The sequence below is a fragment of the Zophobas morio genome, unplaced genomic scaffold (genome assembly GCF_036711695.1).
Source record: "Zophobas morio isolate AGI-343-1 ecotype UQ-CSIRO unplaced genomic scaffold, CSIRO_AGI_Zmor_V1 ptg000044l, whole genome shotgun sequence".
Classification (NCBI taxonomy): Eukaryota; Metazoa; Arthropoda; class Insecta; order Coleoptera; family Tenebrionidae; genus Zophobas; species Zophobas morio.
This window is the reverse complement of record NW_026972149.1, coordinates 1,876,393-1,903,571: the sequence shown is the minus strand read 5'-3', so window position 1 is coordinate 1,903,571 and position 27,179 is coordinate 1,876,393. Positions and strand designations below refer to the sequence as shown.

At 34.7% G+C, this 27,179-nt stretch overlaps 1 protein-coding gene across 2 annotated transcripts in view; it reads right to left on the bottom strand.

The window, feature by feature from the left end:
* Positions 1-229: 229 nt before the first annotated feature.
* Positions 230-27,179, bottom strand: part of LOC135141610 (protein sidekick-like) — a 230,700-nt gene continuing 203,750 nt past the window's right edge. Inside the window, exons 4-9 of one of the 2 annotated variants that reach the window (XM_064072864.1) lie at positions 10,793-11,003; positions 7,722-7,751; positions 6,565-6,692; positions 5,735-5,903; positions 1,319-1,442; positions 230-1,101 (exon numbers count right to left, since the gene is read on the bottom strand). In XM_064072864.1, coding sequence (XP_063928934.1) covers positions 1,080-1,101; positions 1,319-1,442; positions 5,735-5,903; positions 6,565-6,692; positions 7,722-7,751; positions 10,793-11,003 — 684 coding nt within the window. In that variant the 3' untranslated portion in view covers positions 230-1,079. The remainder of the gene's footprint in view (positions 1,102-1,318; positions 1,443-5,734; positions 5,904-6,564; positions 6,693-7,721; positions 7,752-10,792; positions 11,004-27,179) is intronic. The other variant, XM_064072865.1, reaches the window with a different exon arrangement.

Sequence of the window (27,179 nt, the reverse complement as noted above, 5' to 3'; positions counted from 1 at the left end):
CTTTCGATAAGAGCGGTAAGCACTTGGCTTCGGCTCTTGAATAATGCCTGGAACAATATCTACCGTGTCAGAGCCGAATGTTTCATTTACTTATAGAAAAGTTTAGTTATAGACTTCATAACTACTTTTCCATATTTTGGTGACTTCCGAGCTCGTATGTTTGCACTTTTTACTGAATATTTCATTCCTTTATTATTTTACTTCCCGACTTGAATAACAAACGTTTGTTTGAGTTTTTTAAAATGAGTGTTTATTTATTTGTAAACTTTACAGTAATATAAATTACACACTACACATCTTATTTTGAGATAATGAATTGTCGATATAGGTACTCTGTAATTTGAATACATTTAGAACAGTAAAACAAAGAGATCTAATTACCCTATGATTAGTAACCTCTGCACTGATTTTCAAGGTGTCGGATGACAATGACGTCGCTAGTAAATTTTGAAAAAAAATCGGCATGGCTGCGCGATTTTTTGGAGGATTTAGAAAAAATACAAAAAGTCTAGCGCCGCCCCTGTACTTGTACACAGCAGTGGCTTACATTTAAACTACCTACTATATGTACATTAATTTACACTGTCGTTTCAGAATTGATGGAAATTGTTGCAATCGCTTGCAAACTGGGAAATAATTATTGAATTAATTAAACTGTAATTCCATTTGGATATTTATTTCACCATCAACAGAACTTTTCATCTACATTATATGAATAATTACAAAGTTACACATGTTAAAAATGACCAAAATTATATGTATACCCTGTTGAAGCGAAATTAATAACACTTTAATTATATAAATATACATATTGGTTTGTTGGACCAAAGTTTTTTTTTATTTTTTTTCATTTCGCTTAGAGGACAACAAACAGAAGGATGATAACAATGACTTCTACATTTATTTCTTAATTATACACATTTTAAACACTGGGAAACGCCATCAAGAGTTGTCACTTAAAGTTTAACACTTTCATTCAATAACAGTTCCTTTCAGTTCCTGATACAGAGTCACAGCTTGCACATCAACAACGAATAAAATTTACTTCACTTGCAGTAGGAAGTTACTACTTTAATTCTTTACGATCTCAAGCAAATTCTCCTGCAAAAGTCTTTCTTTAGTATACTTCATCTTCAAACTATATTTACACAAATGCAAAGTGTGTTTTGTGTAAGTCCGAATACTTATGCAACACGAAAAACATCAACATTTATATTCGTTTCTACTATTTCTGTTTTTTTTTTGCTTTTTTGTAGTTGTTGAAAATTTTTGCTCTTGTTGAAGTTACGCGCGACTGACACCTCAGAAAAATAGCTACCTTGCGTCGCAAGAGCCGTAGACCAAATCATTGTACAAGAAAGATAATCCCATCACTGCGGCAGTGGTCACAAAATTGATTGATAGTGCAGCTGATCCAGTTTGCATAGCGGCTGGTCTTTCACCTGAAACAAACAATGATTTTTCTCACCAAATTATTCACCATAATAGTTAAATAAATATTACAGATCCCATCAAAACTGTTGTGCGCACGAATCAAAATGTTTCGAGATTTCATTGATAAACTATCTCTTTTAGCTACTTACACAATAGTTAATAGATAATGGTCTTTAGTCACGCTCAGCGGAAATTACCGGTTTTTCCCCCCATACTGAATAACTTTATTGCAAGAAATACAATGGGAACTGTTGATTTTATTGATTCTTCCAATACATAAACTACACTTTACATCAGCTGCAAATGTCTCGTCATTGCCGATTTTATTGCCAAAATGTACGTAATAACCGTCAAATTGTCAAACACAACAGGCTGAAAACTTTCAAGTTTTAAAACCATTTTCAAACACATCTTGAAATAGCCAGTTTAGAGCTCCAGTTGAGTTAACCGAAGCAATTGGAAGATTTTCTTTGGATTAAATCAGGTCAGGGTTATACATACCTGTCAACAGTGTCACTAAAACTAGGTACACTGGGAAATGTAGTCCGTTCACGACATGGTGAAAAAACAACAGTTTCAGACGCCAGACGAAATAAGTAAGTGTACGAGACACATATGGTTAGTGAAGAAATTTTTAAACCGAGAAACAATACGAAGATATAGGAAAAAGCATTGTGCGCATATTAATTTTTGTATTTTCTTTCAACTCTTCTACGGTTGGTTTTGAAACTTGGGGGTAGTGATAAAAGTAACAGTTAGAAAAGATTTTAGAAGAATAGCAACAAGACCAATGACCTGAAGTGAAAGTAAGAAAACACATATAGTATAGAAAGAAAATTAAAAAAGTGAATAATTAAAATGAAATAGATAAAGAGAGAACGGTGAATGAGTTTCGGGTGACGCCATACGTGGGAAGGAGAAGGTGTTCGGTTGGTTGCCTGCTGTAGACACATGTCGTCTTAATAACACGTTTCGGAATTAACCGGACCGGATCGCATCACGAATTTTGATACAAGTGTGTTTGGTTTTATAAACCCGACATTGATATTTGCTCCAGATTCTGCTTCAGAATTTATACTCTAGCAAAAAGAACATGAAAGCGTTTAAATCAAATCGCACTTGTTTTCGTAGTTAGCAAAACAACCAATTTCCAATTTTCGATGCGCCACTTTACTTGATTTATGATTCTTGTGCCCGCTTATCGATTAATTACAGTTTGTTTCCATTCAAGACTAATTAATTAATCTGAAATTGAAATTACGCATTCATTACAATCACTGTTATCGTCTTTACAGAGTAAATGCCAATAATTTAGGGCCGATGTCTCAAGGTACTCTACTTTAATCGAAAGGCGCGATTTCTTCCTTTGTTAGTCTTTAGACTACACGTTTTTGTTATTTGCCAAAGTGCGGATATTGAGAATTTGTTGTTCGACAATGTCGGCTTGTTGATGTCACGTTTTTGGTTGAGCGAAACGCTGTAATCCTGAAAATTGTCCTGATGGTGTTAGCGAAAAACATAAAAGTTTTTTCACACTTTGATGCTTTGTTTGTAAAGGTAAATGGGATGGAGTTATGCAGAAATGAAAGTATTATATAGATCAACGGAATTTTTTGCACGCCATCCACATTTCTGTCAAAGCGAAAAAAGCCAGCGCTGATAATAGAATACAGCTGTGCTTATTCACATTTAGCTTAAAACGTATATCATAAGTAAATTAAAGTAGGAAAGTGTGGGATAAATTAATCTGCGAATGTGTTACTACGTGATTAACGATATGACGTTTCTAGGCCTCCAGCGAGGCCAAATTTACACACTTAAGTAAGTTATTTACACTGTTATAGACGTTCCACCATCATAGTAAGTATTTTATAAATTAATTTTTATCAAATGTCAGTGCAGTTCGTCAACTACAAAATTAACCTGTCAAACTGTTAAAATCATCATCGAGTGTCAGGGTTTCGATAAGCATACTGCACAAACTTGTTGGCAATAGAATCCTCAGTAAATAATTGTTGAAAATAAGGTCTTGTACAAAAACCCGACGGATCTGACTTTCCGGATTAGTTGAGATTTGATATAAAGTTAAAGAGGGGAATAAGAGTAGAATAACAACAAGACGATGGTGGATTTCGCATATTGAACATACCTTTTTTGTGTAACTCCATCTACTAATATGGGCTTTGATTCCTTGTGGTAAGAAAAAGCATGTAGACGCGATAAGTTTGTTGGCTTGGGTTTGGAGGAAAATTGGCTCTTTTCCAAGCTACTCTAAAAAATGTAAATATGTTTGCATAATTAATATCCATTAAGGCATCGCAGTGAGATGCGTCGTACGAAAACTACTACGTGAAAATACAAACTATACTGGTTGATTAAGCAGAAAGCTGGGCTTATTCCAACGGCTGCCATGCGGCATCACCGATGAATTGATTGTTTCCGATCAGTAAAATGCTGCATAATCCTCGTTGATTATCACGGTTCCCAAACGATTTCAACGCTGTTCAAGCCGAGGATTACCGTTTTTTAATTTGCTTTATTCACCATTGACGGCAAAAAGGGATTAGACTTAAAAATTATATATAATATATGTTGACTGGCTGGGTACAAATAATGTATTGAATTGGCTAATCATAACCCACCGGTTTTATCCCGATCTGAGCACATGACTTTGTGACTGCAAATTTTCAACGTTTTCAAGGGCTTAACGTAAGCCAGAAAACTGATTAAAGGAGATCCAATCACAAATGATTGATTTCGGCCACGGAAAATTTAAATGCACGTTTATAAAACAACAGAGATGAGCTCATTTTTGCCCACAGCATTTGTCTGCTATCTTTTCAACAACATTGCACAATAATAAATTTAACAGCTAAACCGATTTTCAAAATGTTGCTGCTCGAGGGAACGCGTGTTTACACACAGATTGCGCCGCCAGATTATATACATTTTTAAAAATCAAAAAAAACACTGTTTGCAGATTTTTTGCTTCAGCTCACATTAAAAGGTATAAAAGCGTTTGATAACACATCAAACTTTAAAACTGTTTCAGGTTACAAATAAGACGCTACGCACTTTATTTAGTCATCCGGAACTCTCTCTTCACATAAAATAAAGCGGGGCACAGATGAGCGACGACGCCTTTGTAGAAAATTTTATAATCGAATATCACGCGTGTTATTGTTTCTGGAAAGAACAGCTCAATTAAGATTGCTTTTTACTTTTTCGCTCAACAGAAACTTGGTACATAAATAGATCTTGGACTGCGAAAAATGGTGGAGGTGCCGGGTGCGCCAAAATTGTCATCACAGTCATTTCATTTTTTGAAAAACAATACGACCGTCAATTTGTCTGTGTAAGCCTTAAAGGAGCGTCTCTTTTCCATTTCCTCAAAATTACATCTGTATTGGCGTGTTTGTGGGTTTTAAGTGAGGTATTGACGAAGTTGAGAATGTCCTCAGGTCATAAAGTTTTAGTGAAACTGTAAATGTTTTGGTGGATTTTTCTAGATAAATCTGAACGGTTGTGCAAGTGTCGCCATGGAAAGTGTCCTTTTTTTATATTCGATGTGTTTCGGGAGAATGCGGGCAGATAAATTATCATCTATCAGATGTCGAGTCATTTAGTAAGTTTCCGATCAATGGGTCAAATAAGACATCCAATACATCCGTTGTCAGACTGCAATGCGGGATGCACAAAGAGATTCCGACAAGATCGATCCAGAAGTTGTAAATTAAGAAGTAAAACACAAATTGGACATCAAAGTCGCTATGGACAATGGAGCAATTATTTAGTGTCAAAGCAACAGGAATTCATTTCCGTCAGATCTGACGGCCCCGGCGATTTAAATTGAAACTAACAAATTAGCTCTTCAACAACAATGCAGAAGAGAAGGAAAGTTTGTGATTAAATTATTGTGCATTAGTGGAAGAGCCGGTAACGTAGGTGTGGTAACTTTGTTATTTTAAGCGCACCCTCGGCTTGATTAAGAGGAACATTTTTCAGGTTTTGAAACAAATAAAAGGTGTGTGAAAGTTTCGAACTTGAGTTAAAGTTTAAAGAGAACCGCAGAAAAACACGTGCATTCACATAATTATCGGAGGGCGATAGGTGCTTAGGTCAGTCCCTGATCTTCAATCAACTGTAGGTAATTACGTCGTGATTAATTTGCACTTTTCCTATTTCCATTGTCTTTCTTTCCATACTAATCGAAAATCAATTATTTTAATCTTGTTCATTTTACTTGCTCGTCTGTATTCTTAAAGAGTAGAAAATCTTGCAACAAAGAGTCGTAACTTACCGTTTAAGACATGAACCCTGACACTGGCGACATCTGCGTTAGAAGGACTGCAAGAATATTTGCCGGAGTCTGAAATGTCAGCATGTTGGATTAACAAGTAGCTCGTAGTCACTTCCCCTTTTTCAGTGATGACGCTAACGCCGCCTCTGGTCGAATCGTAACTTATTACCTGTAACAAAAGTTCTCATTTCACACGTTTTAATCGCGGCGGTATTGATCACGTGATGGATGCGTTGCGCAGTTAACGAAATTTGCATTTGAACAGGAGAAAAGACGAAAGGAAACGCGGATTATATGTGCTTCCTGCGTCTTAACCTTTTCTTTCTTTTCTCCTGTCGTATTTCATTGTGGGCAAATTTTCTTTACTGTTATTGTCGCTTCGTTAAAACGTCTATTACGTTTGGAGATTTGGATTAGCTCATTACTTCATTTGCCTAAAACCATGCTTTTAATTTAAAATCTTTTATTTGATGAACAACCTGATAAAAACTTATTTCCAACTTGTAATTTATGTGGACCCTTGACATCCACTCTAACGTAATTAGGGTATAAATTTTTATTATTGTGCACTCTGGCAAAATATCTAAATTGCTACGTACTTGCACTGGCTCTTTTTACTCCACGACATAACGACCAACATCAAATTTTTAAAAGTTTTATCTTCTCTCAATCTCTCGTTTACTTTTTGTGAACATGTACTGTAGTTATTAAAGCTGTTTAACAACTGCTCATCTCTCCACCTCAAATATACGTTCTTTTTTATTTTAAATGTGCGAGATAAATCAGATCCCTCTGAGCCAGGTAAATGAGCACACAAAACAAATACTTACTTCCTCTCTGTGGTACCAAAATATGTAAGCTGGAGGTTCCGGGCTGAATCGGATCGAGCATGTCAAGTTGATGGTGCTTCCTTTGTCAACATGTAAATCGGGTCCTCCAAGTATTTGGGCTGTAGGAACTAAAATTAAGACACAAATTAGCAGCTTGTTAGATTACTCGTCTGTAACCACGAGAGCAATTTGTTGTTACTGTTCTCGTGGTGGCTTAAAACTTCAGCTTTATTGTAGTTATAAGTTGACTAGCGTTATTGATTTTTAAAGCGAAAACTACTACACTATGCTTTCTTAGTTGAAGCTTAAAACTTAATTAGTGCAAACGTTAGTGTACCAGACATGAAAACATTTAGTTAATTACTGGCATACATAAACAACCTGGCACCTGGTGGACAACTACATTTCGTTTTGTATGGAACGTCACGTGATGGCTCGTCGCCTACTAACCCCTCTGAAACAGGTACATTCCAGATGTAAAATTATCTGCGATAGGTTGAACTGTCGCATCATTTGCGTGATATTATTACTATTATCGTCGTCGTAATGGTTAATAACAAACGCTGCTTCAGAAAGCGCAAAGTTGGGAATCTTCCGTGCGCCGTCATGTTTCCAGACACCAATTAAAGGAAATTTCCGTTTTTATTAACACTTATTGTTGAATTATTGTTGTTATTATATTCATCACACCATCTCTTCAGATTGAAATCGAAAGTTTACAACGTTACCACTGTTTTTAAACTGAGTGCAAATGGCTAAAAATTTAATAATTGAAAAACATTGTCTGATCCCTAGGAGGATAGAATTTTAGGAGAAGGGACTGTGTATGCGCTCTACGTAAAATGTTGACGCCAGTTACTTTCCGCATGTTTTGGCGGCCCGCTAGAGGCGCTGCGTGATCGGCACCCGACTTTCAAACAGCCTAAATAGGTAATTCAAAGAAAAAAGTAAATTAAATTCGACTAATATACATAATATCAACAGAAATCAATTGAAATTGAGAAAGAGTGCATCAGATCCATCTATATTATTTTTTTACTCATATAAAATGTAGATGAGTAATACTAGAGGTTTATTGATTACTACTTAACAAATATTTCTTTTAACTCTTAATGTATCAAAATTATCAATTATCAATTATTAATCAAAAGACTTACCTTGTTGTTGCATTTTTTGCTGGTCTGTACCTGTGTGAAGAAAAAAATATATCTTCTTTTGAAATGAAATAAATTTTTAGGAAATTTATTTATTCTTGCAGTAGACATACAAATTACAAAACATGGTACAGTTTTGGACGTTGAATTTCGGGCAGACTCATTATTCAGCTGACACATACTCTAAAATAGCCTTTATTTATCATAACCAAATTTTAACTTTTGACTTGCAGTGTGACATGTGATACATTAAAATAATAAACTGAAGTGTTACTTGTATAGTGATTTTTTCAACGTCAATCATAAGGACAGTAAGGTATAGACTACAGTGGATTTTTTTAAATATCAGAAAATTACTGCCGAAATTCAATGTCCAAAACTGTAAAAGGCAAGCAACTGATTACATTTTAATCAACTTGGCTTGTTTTTTTAATGTGGCGGCTTTATTTTCGGTTTTCTTATTTTCCATCAAATAGAACTGCTAGTTACAGATGATGACTTCCTCAAAAATACTCTTTGATGTACTTGGAATTCCTTCAATCATTAGAGGATTTTTTTTGTTTACTAAAGTTCGTGTCGGTAGTTTCCGTTTGTTTTTTTTAATTTTTGTTAGGTAGCTGGGGCAAATGGGAAAAATTGTGGGTACCGAGTTATGTTTCAATTTTGGATTAACATACGGAATCACTACCTATTAAAACAAACTTAGTGATGAAACTGCTAGGTGCCACAAATAACAATAAAGGTGGATTTATACACATCAATTTAGCATACAAGATTTAATTTAGTCTCAAATTTACTGTATCAGTACGACTTTAGATAAAAAAAAATAACTAAAATTCACCAATAATACAAAACCCTCAATTTTCACGTGCGTTCTCTTCAAAAAAATATAAAAAATATTCGTTAAATTATATTTTAAATGTTATATTGGTTTGCATAAATTCACCCTAAGACATTGTTCATGAACTCACCGAGCCTCATTGCCATTCTCTCAAGATACAATCCGATGTGAAATGTTTCTCACATAAAACATCTCGAACTGACAATTGCCTATCAGCCCGGGGAATATTATGCTGTCATTTCTTTAATAATTCTGGATCTTTAGGGGCAAGAAACAAACTACATTTTTCGTTATTACTTTTGTAGCCACTTCTACAGTTTGGTGCGAAACATTTATTGTTTTTGGGGCTCATCTTCAAAATATAACCTATAAAAATCGGACTGTACTCATCATTTGCGTTGACTACTCACGTTACACTATATGCTGTTAGCTTTGTATATGATAACTATTGTTTATATGGTTAAATAGCAGCTCAACAATCGTTTTTTTCATAAAAATTAACACAAATACACGTACCAACTACGTTAAAGTCGGGTGCCGCTGTACCACTAGCGCCGCGGAAACTCAGCGGCACAATGTGAACTACGTAGTCCCTTCTCCTATTTATTTATCCTCCTAGTCTGATCCCAATGCACGCCAATGGAGTATAGCTACGTTTTAAAGGAAAGTGAACTTAACCTAACTGCATATTAATAACTAGCTAAAAGCGAAAGGGCAAACACTACTTTTCCAGTTTAACGCTGAAATTTCATCAACTTAGTTTCTGTTTGTCAAGCAAATAACCAAGGTGGCGCTGCACTCGTTGACAGATGGTAATTTTTAGACACGAATTCTGATTTCTAATTTGTGGCACACACGACAACCGATATTATTTGAAACCAACTGCAATATTGATTGAAACGTGATTACTACAACTTGAGGGCTAATATACTAATCGTATTTTAGGTTATGGAGCTACGTCAGATATAACTGCAAAGTATTGAAGCCATGTGTCATGTGTTTATGCTATAAAAAAAATTCACAAAACAAAAAGAATTCAGAAACTAATACACCCATAACTCTAAGAAGAGGACAAGTTCAAACACGCAGAAAATACTAACTAGGAAGAAGGGGACAAAGTATGAAATTGTTCAGAAATTCGAGAAACGAAAAAATGTAAAAGACGAGATAAGTGCAACTCTAAACAGGTAAAATGTTTAGGAAAGAAATTGGTCGAAGGTTATTTCAACAGAACTTCCCTCGCTCCAGTGCCGCAACCCCTGCGCCCCGGCTCAAATTATTAAATATTCAAACTGAAATTGAGGAACCCCACACGGAACTAATTTTTACTTGTTGGATTCTTTGTCTCAAATAATCTTTAAACCAACTTAATAAGGGTTCTTGAACTCCATAAACTTCTAATTTTTATTTCCCGATCGTAAGCTAGGAAAGTATTGTATTCGAGTCCATCGGACGACTGGCTAGTTTAATGTTTCTTGGACGTGTCATGATACCAAGATTCCCAACGACAAAAAGGGGGCAAATATTGGTTTGGAAAAAAAACAATGTAGGGTGTATTGAAATAAAAGAACAAACACATGCAGGACTAAATATAACTAGACTACAGATTCAAGTGATTTTATTTAAATGTATAATTCTACATTACTGATATACTGATTTATAAAAAAATCTTTGCCATTTGCTCTGTTTCAGTTTGTACAGGAGTACGTAGGGGAAGGTGGAGAAGGAGCGTTAGTGTGAGTGGAGCTTTAGCGCTTCCGGAATAATAGAAACGTCTCTTAAGGAAGCACGTTTGCGTAGATGGTGTTTTTTTAATAAGTGAAAGATTCGTGGCAATTAGTCGCAGCGCGAGATCAAAAGCAAGTGCAATATTTGCTGTAAAAGTTCGAAGTTCGGTTGAAATTATAAATGAGATGAGTGTGACGATACCAGTCGGTGTGATTTTGCGGAGAAGTGCCCGAGGCTTTATGCTAATTTTGGAGAAATTGTTATTCTAGGGAGATTTCCAATTCGCAATTTTGTTGTAGCGTTAATAAGTTGCATTCGCATTTTGCTGCAACACAAATGCTTGCCGCTGGAAATCAATTTCCAGGCCAATTCAAATTTCCAGATAGACGCCGGTTTTTCTGGTTGTCAGCAACACCGTAAATGCTGAATTGCTTTGCTAATTTCGCGCACTTGAGATAAACGAGGAGCTTTTTATTGTTGTAAATGCAGTGTCAAACATACTCACCGACAACATTAAGGTTAACGAAATAACTCCTGACTGGTTGTGTGCTAATTTGACACTCGTAAATTCCGGCATCTCTCTTTTGCGCCCACTTGATCTGCAAAGTCCATTCCTGGGTGTCCTTGGTATGATGTGCCTGGAATCTCTGGTCGCTGGTGTAAGTGTAACTAGAGACGGTTAAAATGTGAATATCGCGGTGGCGAATCCATGAAACCTGAAAAAGAATTAAATTACAACTATTTTAATCAACCGAGAGGATATCAGAGAAAAATTTCTCTATGAAGAAATGAACGTTTAAATTACTCGGGGAAGAAATTCAATTAGGGACTGCTACCGACATCTCTATTACGGTTTTAATAAAATTAATCGCCGTTTAAGGAAATGCACTTTCAGCTATTGTTTCACTACTACTACCGGTATTTTTGAAATAATTATTGCGCAACTTCCATACACTCTAATGCTTTCCAAATTAACTTACATCAAACGTCAAGAATAACCCAGACTACACATTGTTATATATTTTTAACTGACTTTGACGCCGCGACAAACTTTTTGCATTGCCAAAAATCGGTCCTTCTCAGGACCACCAACTAATAATATTTTGCACTGACCTTTAACGATGAATGAGTGCATGAATGAACGAATGATAACCAGCAAAAAGTTGGTTTTATTTTCAATTGAAACTGAAAGTGTTTACATCGTTTAGCTAATAACAATAAAATTAACAATAATAATAATAATAACTTTCGAAAAGCCAGTTTTGAATATCTGAGCATCTGTTGTGGTATAACAACAATTAAACTGGTTGATCGAACAAAACAGATTTACTGCAACCATGAACATAATAACGCTTTCGGTTTTTTTTTGTGCACTTTTTTACAATTTGCGATAGATAGATTTACACATTCGGTGGTTTATGATCTTAATATGCGATTCCGTGTCTAATACTGTGGCGAATTAAATTGAAATCCGTGACTTCCTGTTAAGTAGAATTAGAGTGCACGTCCACAAAACTTTAAACTGTCAATTTAATCCGTCAAAATAAAATGGCTTGGAATCTAGGAGTAACTATCGATTTTGTAGCTGAATTGAATTGCTCAGCGTGATTTGCAAAATCAAATTATTTTGACTTCCCTACACAGGGCATTACTATATTATGCAACAAAAAATATTATATAACCGTAATTTTTTCGTAAACTTATCAGTTTAGCTCGGTTGTGTAAGAGTGATTACGTGACAAAACACACACACTTGAGTTGTTAAGGTTTGAATAATGCGGAAAGAACACTATTATTGTTTCAAAAACACGCGGTGTGACAAAGATTACAATCGTCTTTTCGTACATGTAGTAAGTAGAGAAATAGACGTAAAATTTTTTTGACGTTGGCATTACGTGACAGCGGTTGAATTCTTTTCTATGTGAATCACGAATTGCTATATTTGTGTTCCTTACTGATTTCGCCCCCTTAGATCAAAAATAACATCTATCAGCTGTCCACGGATTGCTACACCAAATAGACCTATACGTGGGACTCGAATGACGTCACAATTCGTCGAAAAAATATTTCCGTTGTAGAGCGACAAGTTGAATAAAAAAAGAAGGCAGACATTTTCTCTGTGGAAAAGAGACAGAGCGATCGTATATTAGTATGAGTCATAAATGGAGCAGTCGGGTGGATTATCTTGTAAGATTCTCTCATGACTTTCATTATAATGTAAACTTGTTTCTGGTTTTGTATAAAGTTTTGCGAGTGATTAGATGGGACACGTGTCACGCGATTAGCCAGGCCCGAGTGACATTTTTAATTAAGCGGCGTGCATATGAGACTCAGTAATAAAATGTTGGTTTATTAGCTCAACGTCGGTTCAGCGAATCGTGAGGAAATCCATTTGTGTTGTTCTTATTAAGAGTTTGCAGCAGTCTTTGCCGAGTTTCGTTTAAATTTGAGTCATTGTTTCAGACATTGGCAATAGAGCGCCTATCAGGTTTTGTATAGCAGCGCAGTTGCTGAAAATAATTTACGTTGAAAATTGCACTTCTGAAAGTAAGGTTTCATATTCGCTGTGTCATCGCGGTCGGTTATTTGTGTTGAAAAAGTTGGGAGCAGAGTCGGTATTTTTTGAGGCGTTGCGTGTTTAAAGAAAAAGCATTAGCCTATGATAAATTATAAAATTAATGAACTGTTTCGTAGCGAGTTGAAATTACCAACAAAAGGAGCTGGAAATAGGGCGGCTGGTCGCAACAACATGCGAATGATATGTCCTCTTTTCTGTCACAGTTCGACTTGGCGTGTGTTTCAGTCAGATGGTATGAATATATCCTAAGTTAGATACGAACTTTGCTCGTAGTTTAGTTGAAATCAGGCTAACATTCCCAAATTTCAATTTGGTTCAGATTTACCACTAACAAGTTTCCTAAAAGCAGATTATCACATATTAGGTTTCTAGTTAAGCGCTGTTTGATGAAAATAACCGATCTTTTCACGAGTTTACGCGTTTCCGTTAATAAAGAGACGCAAAGAGACAACACTAGGTTCACCTAGCGGCATTACGGCTCGGGATTAAAGAGACTATACTTTGTATTTAACTTAACAACAATCTCGTTTGATTTCAGATCGTGTGTGTTGAGAGTTGAGAATCGTGATAGTGCGGTTAAATTACAAGAAGGTGTTTGACTTCACTAAAACATACCTCCGCGGTACGGATATGAATTTCTTTTATCAAAATTCGAAATCGACAAATGTAATAAAATTGAATATCGAAATGATTTTTTAAGCTATATGCAAATTTTCCTCGATGTTCGGTTTTCTTCAGGAATTTTCTAATATAGGGAGCATTGTAATCTACCCATGAAAATTCCTTTTATAGATCTACATGCTGCTATATTATATTATTTTCTAAATTCATTCATATCTTATCCACCTAAAAAATATTGGATTGTCAAATGGATTTGTTTCCAACGGAAGTTTCACCCAACTTCCCAAACTTTTTTAAACTTTGTAAAGACAACTTCTTAACTTTTATTAACTCACAGTTTCTAGTTTTGATGTTCATAATACGTGTTATTCATGAATTTGATACACAATTTTTGTCTGCGTGATATTCGAAATATATAAACCAATGGTGTAAAATTATTAACACTGTTTTAACTGCAAACTTAAAGCAGATATTCCTTTAAGAAACAATGCCAATTTTTTAATAAAAAAAAATCCTAGAGCTTTTTTTGGTCTGGCGCGGAGTACAGGGAAATCGGGTGCACGATGTACAGTTGCGATTTGATTCTGCTTCGATAAACGTAACTTACAATTTGGAAAATCAAAGGGAGTTTGCCTTATTCTGGCAATTGAAATAGCTGTGTAAGCTGACATGAATTTCCTTTGAAAAGTTTAATTACAGTTATTACCAGAAGCTTGTTAAAGTTAGTTTTTGAATTATTTGTTTTTAATGTGAATGGGGAAGTGAGTCGTGATTTTATTCAGGGCAGCGCTTTTTATTTCTAAGGCGATCATAATCACAAAGTTTGAATAAAAACGTAATAATTGATAAGGTTTCGAGATTGCGTCGCCGTAAATATACAAAATAAAAATTGCATAATTCTGCAATAATTGTAGTGATTTGCTTTCCATGAAAAATTCATATGTTCATGCTGTTTAGCGTGTGGTTGTTGCAGCAGTAATGGCTGAAATTATGAAAAGTTGAAAAGAGCTGTGCGTTGGAAACACATTTGGTTGCGGTTTTTGAGGTGTGTGGAAACTCGCTTCTATGGAATACCGTTTCACGTAATTACGTGTAATGCTTTTGTCAAAATTCTAACGTAATGTAATCGAAAAACACAAATAAAGAGTGAATATGAGTAAGTGGAACATCAGTTATCAAACCCGCAGCAAAAATGGGCGAGAAGTTATTTACTTTTATGTTTCTCGATAACACTTCCACGAAAATAAATCCGCTAAGTGATAACCCTGTTAAAATTTTAAAACACGAGTATAAGAGAATTTAAATTAAGCTAGTCGATAGTCCTCACGATTCACTGCGCCAAAAACTTCAACGTTTCAAGGTTGTACGAGTAGAATAAAATTTGCAAGCCCGATAATATTTTAGTGTTGTCAGAGTGAAAGTTTTTGTTCGTCTATACGTGACAAATAGATGTGCGAAAGTAATTTTAGTTAAAATGGGGTGCTTGGGCAAAAAATTATTTCTCCCATCATCTCCACTGTTATTTTATTAAGTTGAAAGGCGCAGGAAATTGAGGAAAGGAGCAAAGTGAAATATATTATCATACATCAGATCGTTTCCTGATACGTTTTCTAGTGTGTAAAACAGACTTTTGTCAAGTTGATTGTTCCAATTTGTTAGTCTTCCGATCAGATAAAAAGAGATCTGACTTTGTGATATTTTCTATAAATTGTCTTACTCCACTCCAGCACTTAAAAGCGAATGTGGAGAGCCGTAAAACGGAGCTTAAACTCCAGTCATTGCACAGTTTTCATTTTTTAAGTGCCACGTTGTTTTATACGAATTGAAAACACGACCTCGTTATCCATTCGAAAAATCATACGCAAACTTTTAATTAAATTTGAAATTGTGCGAGATAAGTTGGTTTATGGCCCGCAGGTTTTATGACTCTCTTGACGATAACCTGAGGACACACATAAGATATGTATAACTAACACTTTTCCGGCTGTAAGACAAGCTGTAACATTAAAAAAACATAAACATAGGAAAAGCACAGTTGTATACCTGGGCAGGATTTTTATTGTTCCTCTTGAGCTTTTTTATAACTCAACTGTGGATAATTTCCGGGAACATAACGCCAGTTTGGAGCTGTATAATAATCAAATTTTTTTCGTATACGCAGTGCTTGTAAACGAAATTATCGCTTAGATTTTAGTTATTATCGTGAATATGGAAACAGTATTAAAGAAAAGTTTGGTGTGAAGGGCTATCCGGTTTATATAAAATAAAAGCAAGGCTCTAGTGTATTCTAAGAGATGAATGAATTTATAGATCAGCTTCCATGGGATTTCATCCTGTAGAACAGCGAACAGGCTTAAAAGGGGTAGAGGTGGAAAGAATGAAGGGGTAGCTTTCTAGCTAGAGTGGACCAACAGGGAGAATGTAATTAATGACCCAAAAGCAGTAATTGTCAGTTGAGCTAGAAGCAATCTAATCGAGACTTGAAAACTTGTTAGTTTTTAAACTTGGCTACTTCTGGCCACCGACGCGTAAATTATGTCGGAAAAGCAATAAATGCAACTTTGAAAATTGTTGGCAAGTTTTAGTTTACACAATGACTCACTTTACTTCTCTTATCTGGGTTTTCTAGTAAGTAGTGTATAATCGAGCTGAATGCAACACTTATACCTTTTGTAGCGAAACAGGGTACTTAAAAGCCTTAACGTCCTCATTAATATGCAAACTTTGTTGGTAAATGCGTCGGTGCGTTCTTTTCAGTCTGTAGGATGATAGATTGTGCATAAAATTCTAAAAGGGAAACCAAGCCGCTACATTTAAAAATCGCTGATAACTCTTGCCGGGATTTAAATAAAGCCGTGTTAGAAGAACCGAATTTATTTAATTTTTTGATTGCCTCTTAAATGATCAAATCGCCAACAATATTGAGACGTATCATTTCTTAAAAAGCTTTTATCTGTATCTGAGAATCTCATGAATAAATGTATATTGACAAAATCGAGCGGAAACTAAATTTAAAATTGTGATGTATAAAAGACAACATAAATGTGGAGGTTATTGAAAGCTGTGTCCCATTCACCATTTGCATAAAAATTATTACACAAATTAATTCATGGAAGCCTATAATTTTTATCACATTTTGCATGCTTATTGTTTCTCCGTTTTGAATTATATTCGCACATATACATCGTATCCTGTACATTTATAATTTAAATTTCCACCATTGCAGTGTTTTTAGTTCCGACCTCTTTCCTTTTTTAATATATAAAGCAAAACGAACTGCAGATAAATCTCTTTTTCAACCAACGTGTTTCAGTACTTATGTTTTAAGACCGGGATTACGTACAGGATTTTCACCTGCATAGTTGACGGTTTCGTCCGAGGTGCAATATTTTACGAGCTGCAGAAATCCGTACACTTGTATATTTTATGCAGTTAGGAAACTAACATCAAACAAAATTCTTATAAACATGCATGTGCAGCTTTCTCATTTTATTTCAGAGAATATCTAGAAGCAAATATATGTACATCAGACGAAAAATTCCCATATACTTATTTTACCTGAAATAATACTGAAAATCCACTATGTTAAAGATTTCACAGTCGTATAACAACACAAATTGCACTGCTTTTGATAGCAGTTTCGACCGGTGAACATGTACATAACACCGAATCACCCAAAATAATATTTTCATTTTTATCACCTCGTATTCACCAGAGATTTTTCCATTATGTTTTCATATTTACACATCACTAGCATTTCATACATGTCGTGTTACACAAAACAATGCATAGAGAAACATCTCAACAACTATGCCTGTAGTAATTCTAGTTATATTGTGTACATTTCAGATCACACACCGTTAATCAATTTTTTTTACTTACCGAGCGTAAGCAGAGGAAGTATTGTAATCGAGTCCGTCGACCAACTCTCTACTTTTACATTTTCTCGACTTTGCATGACCCCTAGAGGACGAAGAAACAGGTCTCCCGTTTCCGTCTGTCTGTCTGTCTGTCTGTCCGTCCGTCTGCCGTCCCGGATTTTTATTAGACAGATAATCTCCGAAAGTACGGGACCGATTGTTGTGAAATTTTGTATTTATATTAGGAATATCATGTAGATGGTAAAACGCTAACCAAAATGTCTCTAATCCCCCCCACCACTAATGCGATGACGTCACTTCAAAATTGTACATCGTAAATGAGTTTTAAATTGTATGAAATAAAATAGTCTTACACATGTAGTTTATAACTCCGAATTGAATTTTTACCCGAAACGTCCAGATTTTTGGAAAAAATATCAAAATTTTGAAACAAAGTTTTGCAATTTAATTTGAAATCTTGCAGATGGTTTACAGTTATGATAAGAATGATATATTTTTAATCAAAATATATTTACTTATCCCCTTCAAAAAATTGATGACGTCAGTTCAAAAAAAAATATTAATGAATGCGTGAATTTATTTTATTGATTTAAGCAGGAACTACAAAACCGAATTCTTTTAAATCTGGGAGATGTTTTAAAGTTATCGTGGTAAATTTTTGATCAAAATATATTTGCTCATCCCCCCTAAAAAATGTATGACGTTACCACAAAATTTTGCTGAAAAAATTTTTTTTCTTAAATGTACAAAATGTGATGAGTGTATACTTGTGATCTAACACTGCATTAATATTTTTCAGATTTGCTTACAGGGGGTGTCTGAAAAAAATTAATGGCTGAGTTAATTGATTTTATTGATTGAATCAAGAATTGCAAAACTGAATATGTATTTCTCTCTTGTACTGTAACTAGTATTGTCCATGTTGATGACGTCATCACAGTTTTTTTATTGGTCAAACTAAGAACGAGTCAGTCACCCCATTTTCTCGAAAATGTGAGATTACCCAGGTCTTTATTTAATTATGGTCAAATAAGAATAATAATCATATTTAAAATATTTTGTTCCGTTGTGGTTTAATTAATCGTTTTACTCCTCTGTTTTGAGGAGATAACTCATTCAAATTAAACAAATCTCTACGTGACATTCTTTCGATGTATAAACATAAACAATCGGAGTTAAGCATGTACTCTGATAATGCACTCTTTTCGGTTGGTTATTTGCTTTCATACTGTCGGAATGTCTGCGGACGGTACTTCCTTGGAATTTTCAGCCTCGTCGTGCAGGGGTTCGAGGTGCCATTTACACCATTGGTTTTTAATATATACCTAAAAGTTATCAGAAAACAACATTTTTTTATAATTTTTCAAAGAAGCGGAATTTGTTGGACTGTACTTCAAGAGCGGGGGAAGTTCTATCGAAGTAACATTAACCCAAATTTTTTTTTTTTTTTTGTGTAAAATACAGTATAACCTCTATAATCCGAACGCACGATTATCCGAACATCCAGTAATCCGAACAGAGACTAGTTGAAGTCGATGTCTATTTAATCCGAACAAAATTATGCAATCCGAATTGAACTTGAAAACATGCACCTACTTGCCAAAATGACGTACGTGGTGTATTGAATTTTCTGAATTTTTAAAAATTGCGATATTTCAAATGCACTGAATTAATTAACTAATTCGGGAAAAAAGGTTGAAGTTATCGAAGAAATGAGGCCGGAAGTGGCTTCTGCGGCCCGAAATCTACAAGAAAAAGTGTTTAGTTAAATTTCGAAAATCGTCAAAAATCGACCCATTTTTGACGATTTTCGAAATTTGTATGAGGAAAACTTTCATTTTTGAAATGGTTGTCTAAAAATTCTGAAAAACTTTAGGATTATGTATCCCAAGCTGCTGATTCCAAAAATATAGCGAGTTTATGGTCACGGAGCAACATTTTCGAAAGAATCGGTACGAAATGCGAATTTTTGAAAATCTCTGAAAATTTCGATAATTCAATGGACGATTCTGAAAAAACGGTTCCAGTTATCAACGAAACGATGCTGAAAGTGAGGTCTAGAGCTCAAAATTTACAAGAAAATGCATTTAGTTGAGTTTCGAAAATGTCAAAATTTGGCCGAAATTTGAAGAAATTTGAAAAAATTGGATGTTTAAAAAAGTTGTCTAAAAATTCTGAAAAAATTCAGGGACGTAGATCTCGACATGCTGATTCCAAAAATAAAGTGTGTTGATGGTCACGGAGCAACATTTTCGAAAGAATCGCTATAAAATGCGCATTTTTGAAAATTTCTAAAAATTTCGATATTTCAACGGACGATTCTGGAAAAACGGTTCCAGTTATCAAAGAAACGATGCCGGAAGTGAGTTCTAGAGCTCAGAATCTACAAGCAAATGTATTTAGTTGAGTTACGAAAATGTAAAAATTTGGCCGAAATTTGAAGAAGGGGGGACCATTGAAAAAATTTCACTTTTAAAAAAGTAGTCTAAAAATTGCGAAAAAATTCAAAGACGTAAATCTCGACATGCTGATTCCAAAAATCTAGCATCTTGATGGTCAGGGGACAACATTTTTTAAAGAATCGCTATAACATGCGCATTTTTGAAAATTTCTAAAAATTTCGATATTTCAATTTTTTTTCGATTCTGGAAAAACGGTTCCAGTTATCGAAGAAACGATGACGGAAGTGAGTTCTGGAGTTCAGAATCTACAAGAAAATGTATTTAGTTTAGTTTCGAAAATGTCAAAATTTGGCCGAAATTTGAAGAAGGGGGGACCATTGAAAAAATTTCACTTTTAAAAAAGTTGTCTAAAAATTGCGAAAAAATTCAGGGACGTAGATCTCGACATGCTGATTCCAAAAATATAGTGTGTTGGTGGTCACGGAGCAAAATTTTCGAAAAAATCGGTACGAAATGCGCATTTTTGAAAATTTCTAAAAATTTCTATATTTCAACGTACGATTCTGGAAAAACGGTTGCAGTTGTCCAAGAAACGAAGCTGGAAGTGAGTTCTAGAGCTCAAAATCTACAAGAAAATGTAATTAGTTGAGTTTCGAAAATGTCAAAATTTGGCCGAAATTTGAAGGGGAGATCATTGAAAAAATTTGACTTTTAAAAAGTTTGTCTAAAAATTGCGAAAAAATTCAGGGACGTGGATATCGACATGCTTTTTCCAAAAATATAGCATGTAGACGGTCACAGCCCAACATTTTCGAAAAGATCGGTACGGAATGCGAATTTTTGAAAATCCCTGAAAATTTCGATATTTCAACTTTCGATTCTTGAAAAACGATTACACTTATCAAAGAAACGATGCCGGAAGTGAGTTCTAGAGCTCGAGATCTACAAGAAAATGTATTTAGTTAATTTTCAAAAATGTCAAAATTTTTCCGAAATTTGAAGAAGGGGTGACCATTGAAAAAATTTCACTTTTAAAAAAAAGTTGTCTAAAAATTGTGAAAAAACTCAGGAATGTAGATCTCAACATACTGATTCACACAATATAGCGTGTTGATCGTAACGGAGCAATATCTTTGGAAAATTCGGTGTAAACTTCGAATTTTTCGAAATTTTTAAAAATTGCGGTATTTCAATGGACAATTCTAGAAAAACAGTTTAAGCTATTTATCGGAGAAATGAAGCCAAAAGTGACTTCTGCGGCCCAAAATTTGCAAGAAAATTAATTAAGTTAAATTTCGAAAATCGTCGAGAATGGTTCGAAATGGAAAATTTCATTCTTGAAAAAGTCATCAAAAAATTCTGAAAAAATTCAGAGATATAGATCCCGACGTGTTGATTCCGAAAAGAGTGTTTATGGTGACGGAGTAATATTTTTTTCAAACGTATTTATTTATCCATTGTTGTTTAAGTATATGTTATTTCGGTTTAAAAAAATTAAGGTTTATTTCTTGAGGTTTGGTTTCAGCAGTTCCCCTTCAGATTTTGGGAAATTCGCTGATCCGAACAAATCGCTAATCCGAACACACCTTTTCCCCAATTAAATCGGATTATCGAGGTTCTACTGTATACCAAATTCTTTAAAATTAACGCCAGAATTGGGATTTGAATTTTGATTAGTGCGATAAATGTGCGAACGTTTAAGATTCGCTGCTGTCACCACTACACCCACAAAACAATGCATAAAGATGCCTCTTTGGCCTCTTTTAGGTAAAATAAGCGATCTCGAGTGTGCCTGGAACAGGGAAATGGTTGTCATCAATTTCGCTGATCGGAGTAGGACAGGACTCGTTAGATGTTAAGTCAGTGTTTAAAATAACTGGGATGTTTACGGAATTCATAACATATAAGCAGAAAATCGTTTAAACAAACTAATGAGAGTACTAAGCAATTTTGTTTGTATATTGAGGATACAATATTGATCTGATAATAAGCACGCTATACGAATGTACAGAAATAAACGAAAGTAAAATAACAGCTAGTTTCAGAGCTCATTGTAATGAATATTTGGGAGAATAACATTTTGAAAAGATGTTTTCATTTCTATTCTGACATAATATTTGATGTTAGATAAATAGAGAGATAATTTATATTGGCTTAATATTCCACAAAATGTAGTAGGGTAGTAAAAAACATGAATGTGAGTAAAAAAGAAAAAGAATGTGTATGGAAATTGGTCCAACTTTTTGTAGAGAGTGGTGTCAAGGGTGTCTTCATGCGAATGTAGAATTTAAAACATGCAATTTAATCCATTTCGCTTGTTAATTTTATTAGTAAAAATTTAGCCGGACAATAACTGGCGTTATTAAAACAAAATCAGGTGAGATTTTCGGATGAATAATTTTGTGGAACAATGCACCTTAATTAAAAAAAAGCGCGAACTGGGTGGACTTAAAAACAAAACCTCTGTGGGTACAAATCATGTATATAATTTGAATAGGCAGGAAAAGTAGTAGAGTATGTAATTTATACGTACCCGCGGGCAGATTTTGGGTATTGTGAACCCGTCAGCCCTTCTTGCATATATCACGAGCCCTCCTCTCCCATAGTACAGACACAATCGAGATAAAACTCTTTGTGCCGTCTCTCTGCAGCCTCACTTTACGACAAAAAGAACATTTGTCGGAATCCTAGATAAAACTGCTTCTTTTCGAATTTTAGTACAGAATTTATCACAATTAGAACAGCTGTTTCGTTTCGAATTTGAACAATGCGCAAATTTGTTGGCGAATTAAAAGTAGCTAAGTGTGCACCTGGTATTTAAGTGTCTTGAACTTTACAGACTCACTTTATGTTGGGATCCTGCCGTGAATCTCGCTGAGCAGGATTATGTTATGAATGCAGCAGAATTTCTAACTTTGCAAAGATAAATGGCTGAAAACAGACAAGAATGGGCCTTGAGCTGTGTCAAACAAGAACATGCTATTTAATGTTGTGGGATTTCTATTTTAAACTTTAATAACTGAGTCGATGGGCTCATTGTCTCACTAGGATACAGCGACTTATACGGATGATTAATACTAAGCCTTCGCTCTACCATATAATGTGATCATAATGTTTGTATTGTCCCCATTGTTACTAAATTTCTGTAATTTATGTTTCGGTGCCAAACTACACCAAGTGGTTCAGCATTCCTTAGATAACTGAAAAAGTCATCGAGCCATTTTGGAAGAGAAATAAATTAAATTTCCGGTTCCATTGCGTCTATCCAACTTTCAAGACAGACAAAACTTGCTCTTGATACATTTCTCACTTTTTACCCTTTTCGCTCGATCCTAAATTTATAGGATTTGTTCGCAGCCAACAGTATTTGTTTACACCTCGCGATCACTCCATTAATAAATATAACCACTCTGCTTGACAAAAATTTCTGATATATAGCTATTACAATTTTACGACCTTCCCGACCGTTCAACTGGAAGTTGTTACCGAATTTTATCGCCAAATTATCAAACAGCAGCAACCTTTTCTGCTCAACACTTCCTCCATAACTTCTTCATAGCTTATGTTAAATTTGTCGAGATCCGAAATTCTAACGTAAAACAAGAAAAAATTACTCGCCATATTGTGCGCCCCCAGTTCCGGCTCATAACGCACGCAAATTATTGACTAAAAATCAACAGACGTCTTTAGGATGTTAAAACACATACATTTGTGTACATTTAACGCGCCATTGTTATTATTATTTATCTATGTTAATCAATAATACCGTGTGATTTTTTAAATTTTTGCTCTAGTTGGCCATGATGCGCACGCAAAAAATCATCCGAAACAATAATCGTCTTCATACGTTTACGTTGGCATAACAAGACTCAAGTTCTCCGATTATCCAACACTGAGGAGATGAATATCCTGTAGACCAGAGTAAGTCGTCCACTTTCCCTCCGTCTACACGTATAACATAGTGTTTTTGATTTTTCGTTTCCTACTAAAAGGGAACCGCTTTTAATTTGCCGCTCTGTAGCAATTATATACTGAATTATACTACCACGTAGTACCGTTTACGTGACTTATTAGAGATACCGGGCCTCCAATACTGTAGTGATCCCGGTACTTTTTCGAAAACTGGCGCCCGAGCAAGAATACCTGTCCACACACGTCAGTGCTCTTATACTGGTCTAAAATGTGATGATGCAATTTGGATTTTTTTGCCAAAATTTGTGTCTAGGAGTATGTAAAATTTAAGATCGACACAGACGACAGACGGCAGACAGACAGATCTGTCGACTCTTTTTTCATAATAAAATTTTGTGATGACGTTATCAACCTTTTAGTAAGGATACGTATGTCAGTTTGAATAGGTGCAGTACTGTATTCTCAAAATTTCGGAAAATAAGGTTGAACCAATTTTGATTGGATCAATAAAATAAATTCCTTCTCTAATTAATTTTTTAAATCGCCTTATACAAGCAATTCTAAGTTAAAAGTGGTTTTTAGAATGTCCAAACTTTCTATAATAAAGTTAAAATTACGGTATTCGTCGTTTATATGACGTAATGAATTTATAAAGTACGGCGTTCGACTTCATAAAGTTCGGCGTTTTTCCGGATTCAGTTAAATTTAAAAAACTACGGCGTGCGACACATTGCTAATTGAATAATTTAGATGTTTAGGGTAAAAAATCGGGGCGGATTCATAAACCACAAGACAGACGTAGCAGAAATTTGTACTTATACCAGACGAAATAACTTAATACCTTCTAGGTTTCGTTTTGTGCTTTTTCAGTCGTCGCAATACATGGCAAGAGACATAATCCTCCCGAGTCAGTTGTTAAAGACTGTCTGCAAATTTCCATTCAAGCCTCAGCTTTCAACTTACTTAATCTGAAATCTGATCTAATCAGTAGAATTCCTTTCACACGTTTAAGTTTCATCAGCGACAGCTCCTTGTAACTTTATAACGTACGATTAGAGCAATTTAACAAATTTCAATTACTAAATCTTTGGAAAGTGTGCTTTTTGACTAAATTTATTCAACGGTCGAATGGGGAGATGATATTTAAACTATAGACGTAGTTGCAATTAGAATGTACAATGTTCGTAATTAATTGTGCTTTGAACATGTTAGGATTGTTCTTGTGCATTAAATGAAATTTAATTGCATTCTTAACTATTAATTAAAAATTCCTGCAATGCATCCAAAATGACAAGTATTTAGTGCACTAAAGTTGGAATGTGCAGGATTTATTCTCTTTAAACACGGTACTGCGATTGGTTTTCCATTTCCATAATGTGGGTACATACAAGCAATACACTTAACCAGTTTAATAGCTTTTCAAGTTTTGTAGGAAATAGAAATAAAGTTCGTGCTTACGCTAAACTTCAAATTCGATGAGAAACGTAAAACAAAGGATTGTAGTGGATAAAAAGCAGAAGAATTGAACTGCTAATTATATTTATTTTGAACTACACAAGAAAATTCACAGGGAAAAGTGGCATAAAAGTAATACACCTACGTATTCCGTATATCATACTTATTATGCAAATGTACCAGTATAGAGCAGTTGCGATAAAAATGTGGATTCATCGCAAATTATTCATAGAAAATTCTATTTAAGTCGTTTGTTTCTCGGTCAGTGGAAAAGTTCTCTTATTCATGTTTCGGCTTCTACTAAGCGGATAAATCAATATAAGCAAATTAGTGACTTCTGCCAAGATCTTTGGGTTCATAATGCATGACAGAATTTATCATCGCATTTATAACAAAGCTACTGTTTACCAACATGGGGATTTATGGCTAAACGATCATCTGAGGCTATCTTGGCTATATAGTTGATGTATTGATCAATAGAAGCCGGTTGTCGTTTTGCAAGCTAATTTCTAAAATTAGAACATTAGAACTGTCTCCTAACTACGTATTGTTTTATGTCATTGTCTTTACAAGGGTGATCTTCAGAGATGGAACAACGGGCCTCTAAAAATTCTTAACTACTCCTTAATTGAATTTAATTTCTTTGCAACGTAAGCGCTAAGATGTGCTCTGATTCTCTAATTTGCTTACATAGTTGTATAATCTTGAGTAGCGTCAACTTTAAAATTTTTTCATAGGGTTTGAATTTCCACCACCATTGCACGCTAATTTCAAGGATGGTTTATTTGATAGATTAACGAATACATTCCGCCATCTTGATTGTCTTTTCTAGACGATCTTTAACTTATTGTGCACTTTTTCACCTTTGATGGTATAAAGAGGGAGAAATCATTACTATTTTGAGTAGTAAATAATGGAATAATAACAACGTTAATAATAGATCGGGAATGGGTCTGAAAATTCACATCATCTTTCGGTGAGTGTTTAAGAATGGATGATGTACGAGGAGCCGAAAAATGCGAGGCAATAAAACATCCATCTTCGCATTAGTATGCGTTCCTAATTTCAGGGCTCGATGATTCGCCCCTTATTATAGTTTCATGAAGGGTTTAAGATAAACAATAAATTAATACAGTGTCAGGTACCCTACTTGACCTGGATCAGGTTAGATTCGCTTGGGTCCAAGCAAGTCAATGAGGTGTGGATTGATTTAGGGGAAGTTTACTTTACACCATTTATAAAGACGATCTCTGTATTTTGCACTGTTTACACGTTTTCATTGTAACTTTGGCCATTAAAGGAAAATCGAAATATTTTGCATCCGCATCGATTCGAGCCGGGAATGAAATAACGACTAAGTATAGAGGTTTGAGTTGTTTTATTAATGTGGGTCGAGGGTCTGTGTTATTTTATCACAAAAATTCTTTTACAGAAATTATATATTCCGTAGAGGCAAATGTGCAAAACGTGTCAAATGGGTAGGTTTTTCCAGCGAGAGCGCGGTTTTTTTAGGAATGAACTTGTATAATTGGGATTAATTCCGAATAAATCGTGAGATTTAAAATTGTTAGACGGCTGTTTTTTCAACGAAGAACCAATATTTTTTTATTCGTTAGCCGATATACCTATGCAAATAAATCTCGATATTTTACTTTTTAAATTCGCCGGAATAACATCGTGGTCCATTGCAAAATGAAATACGCTACAACAAAATTGAATTCTTTCTACAATTCTGTCTTAACTGTTCCCCAATTTGCAATTCAGGACACGTTTCTTAAATAAAATTTCGAGATTACAATAAACAGTTGAAATTGGTTTTGATACCAAGATATCGTTTTTAGAATAATTCCACTTTTAAAGCCGAGTTCTACATTTTCACTTAACCGAAAAAAGTTTTTAGGTCTACAACTAGCGATTCACTCAACTCTGAAAGTTAAAATCGTTGAATAGTTTATTTACTGTTAAAATTGCATTTATTCGTATTTGCTCGCCACTAATAAATTAACTATCCAACTTTCACGATAAATTAAAATAAACTATGTC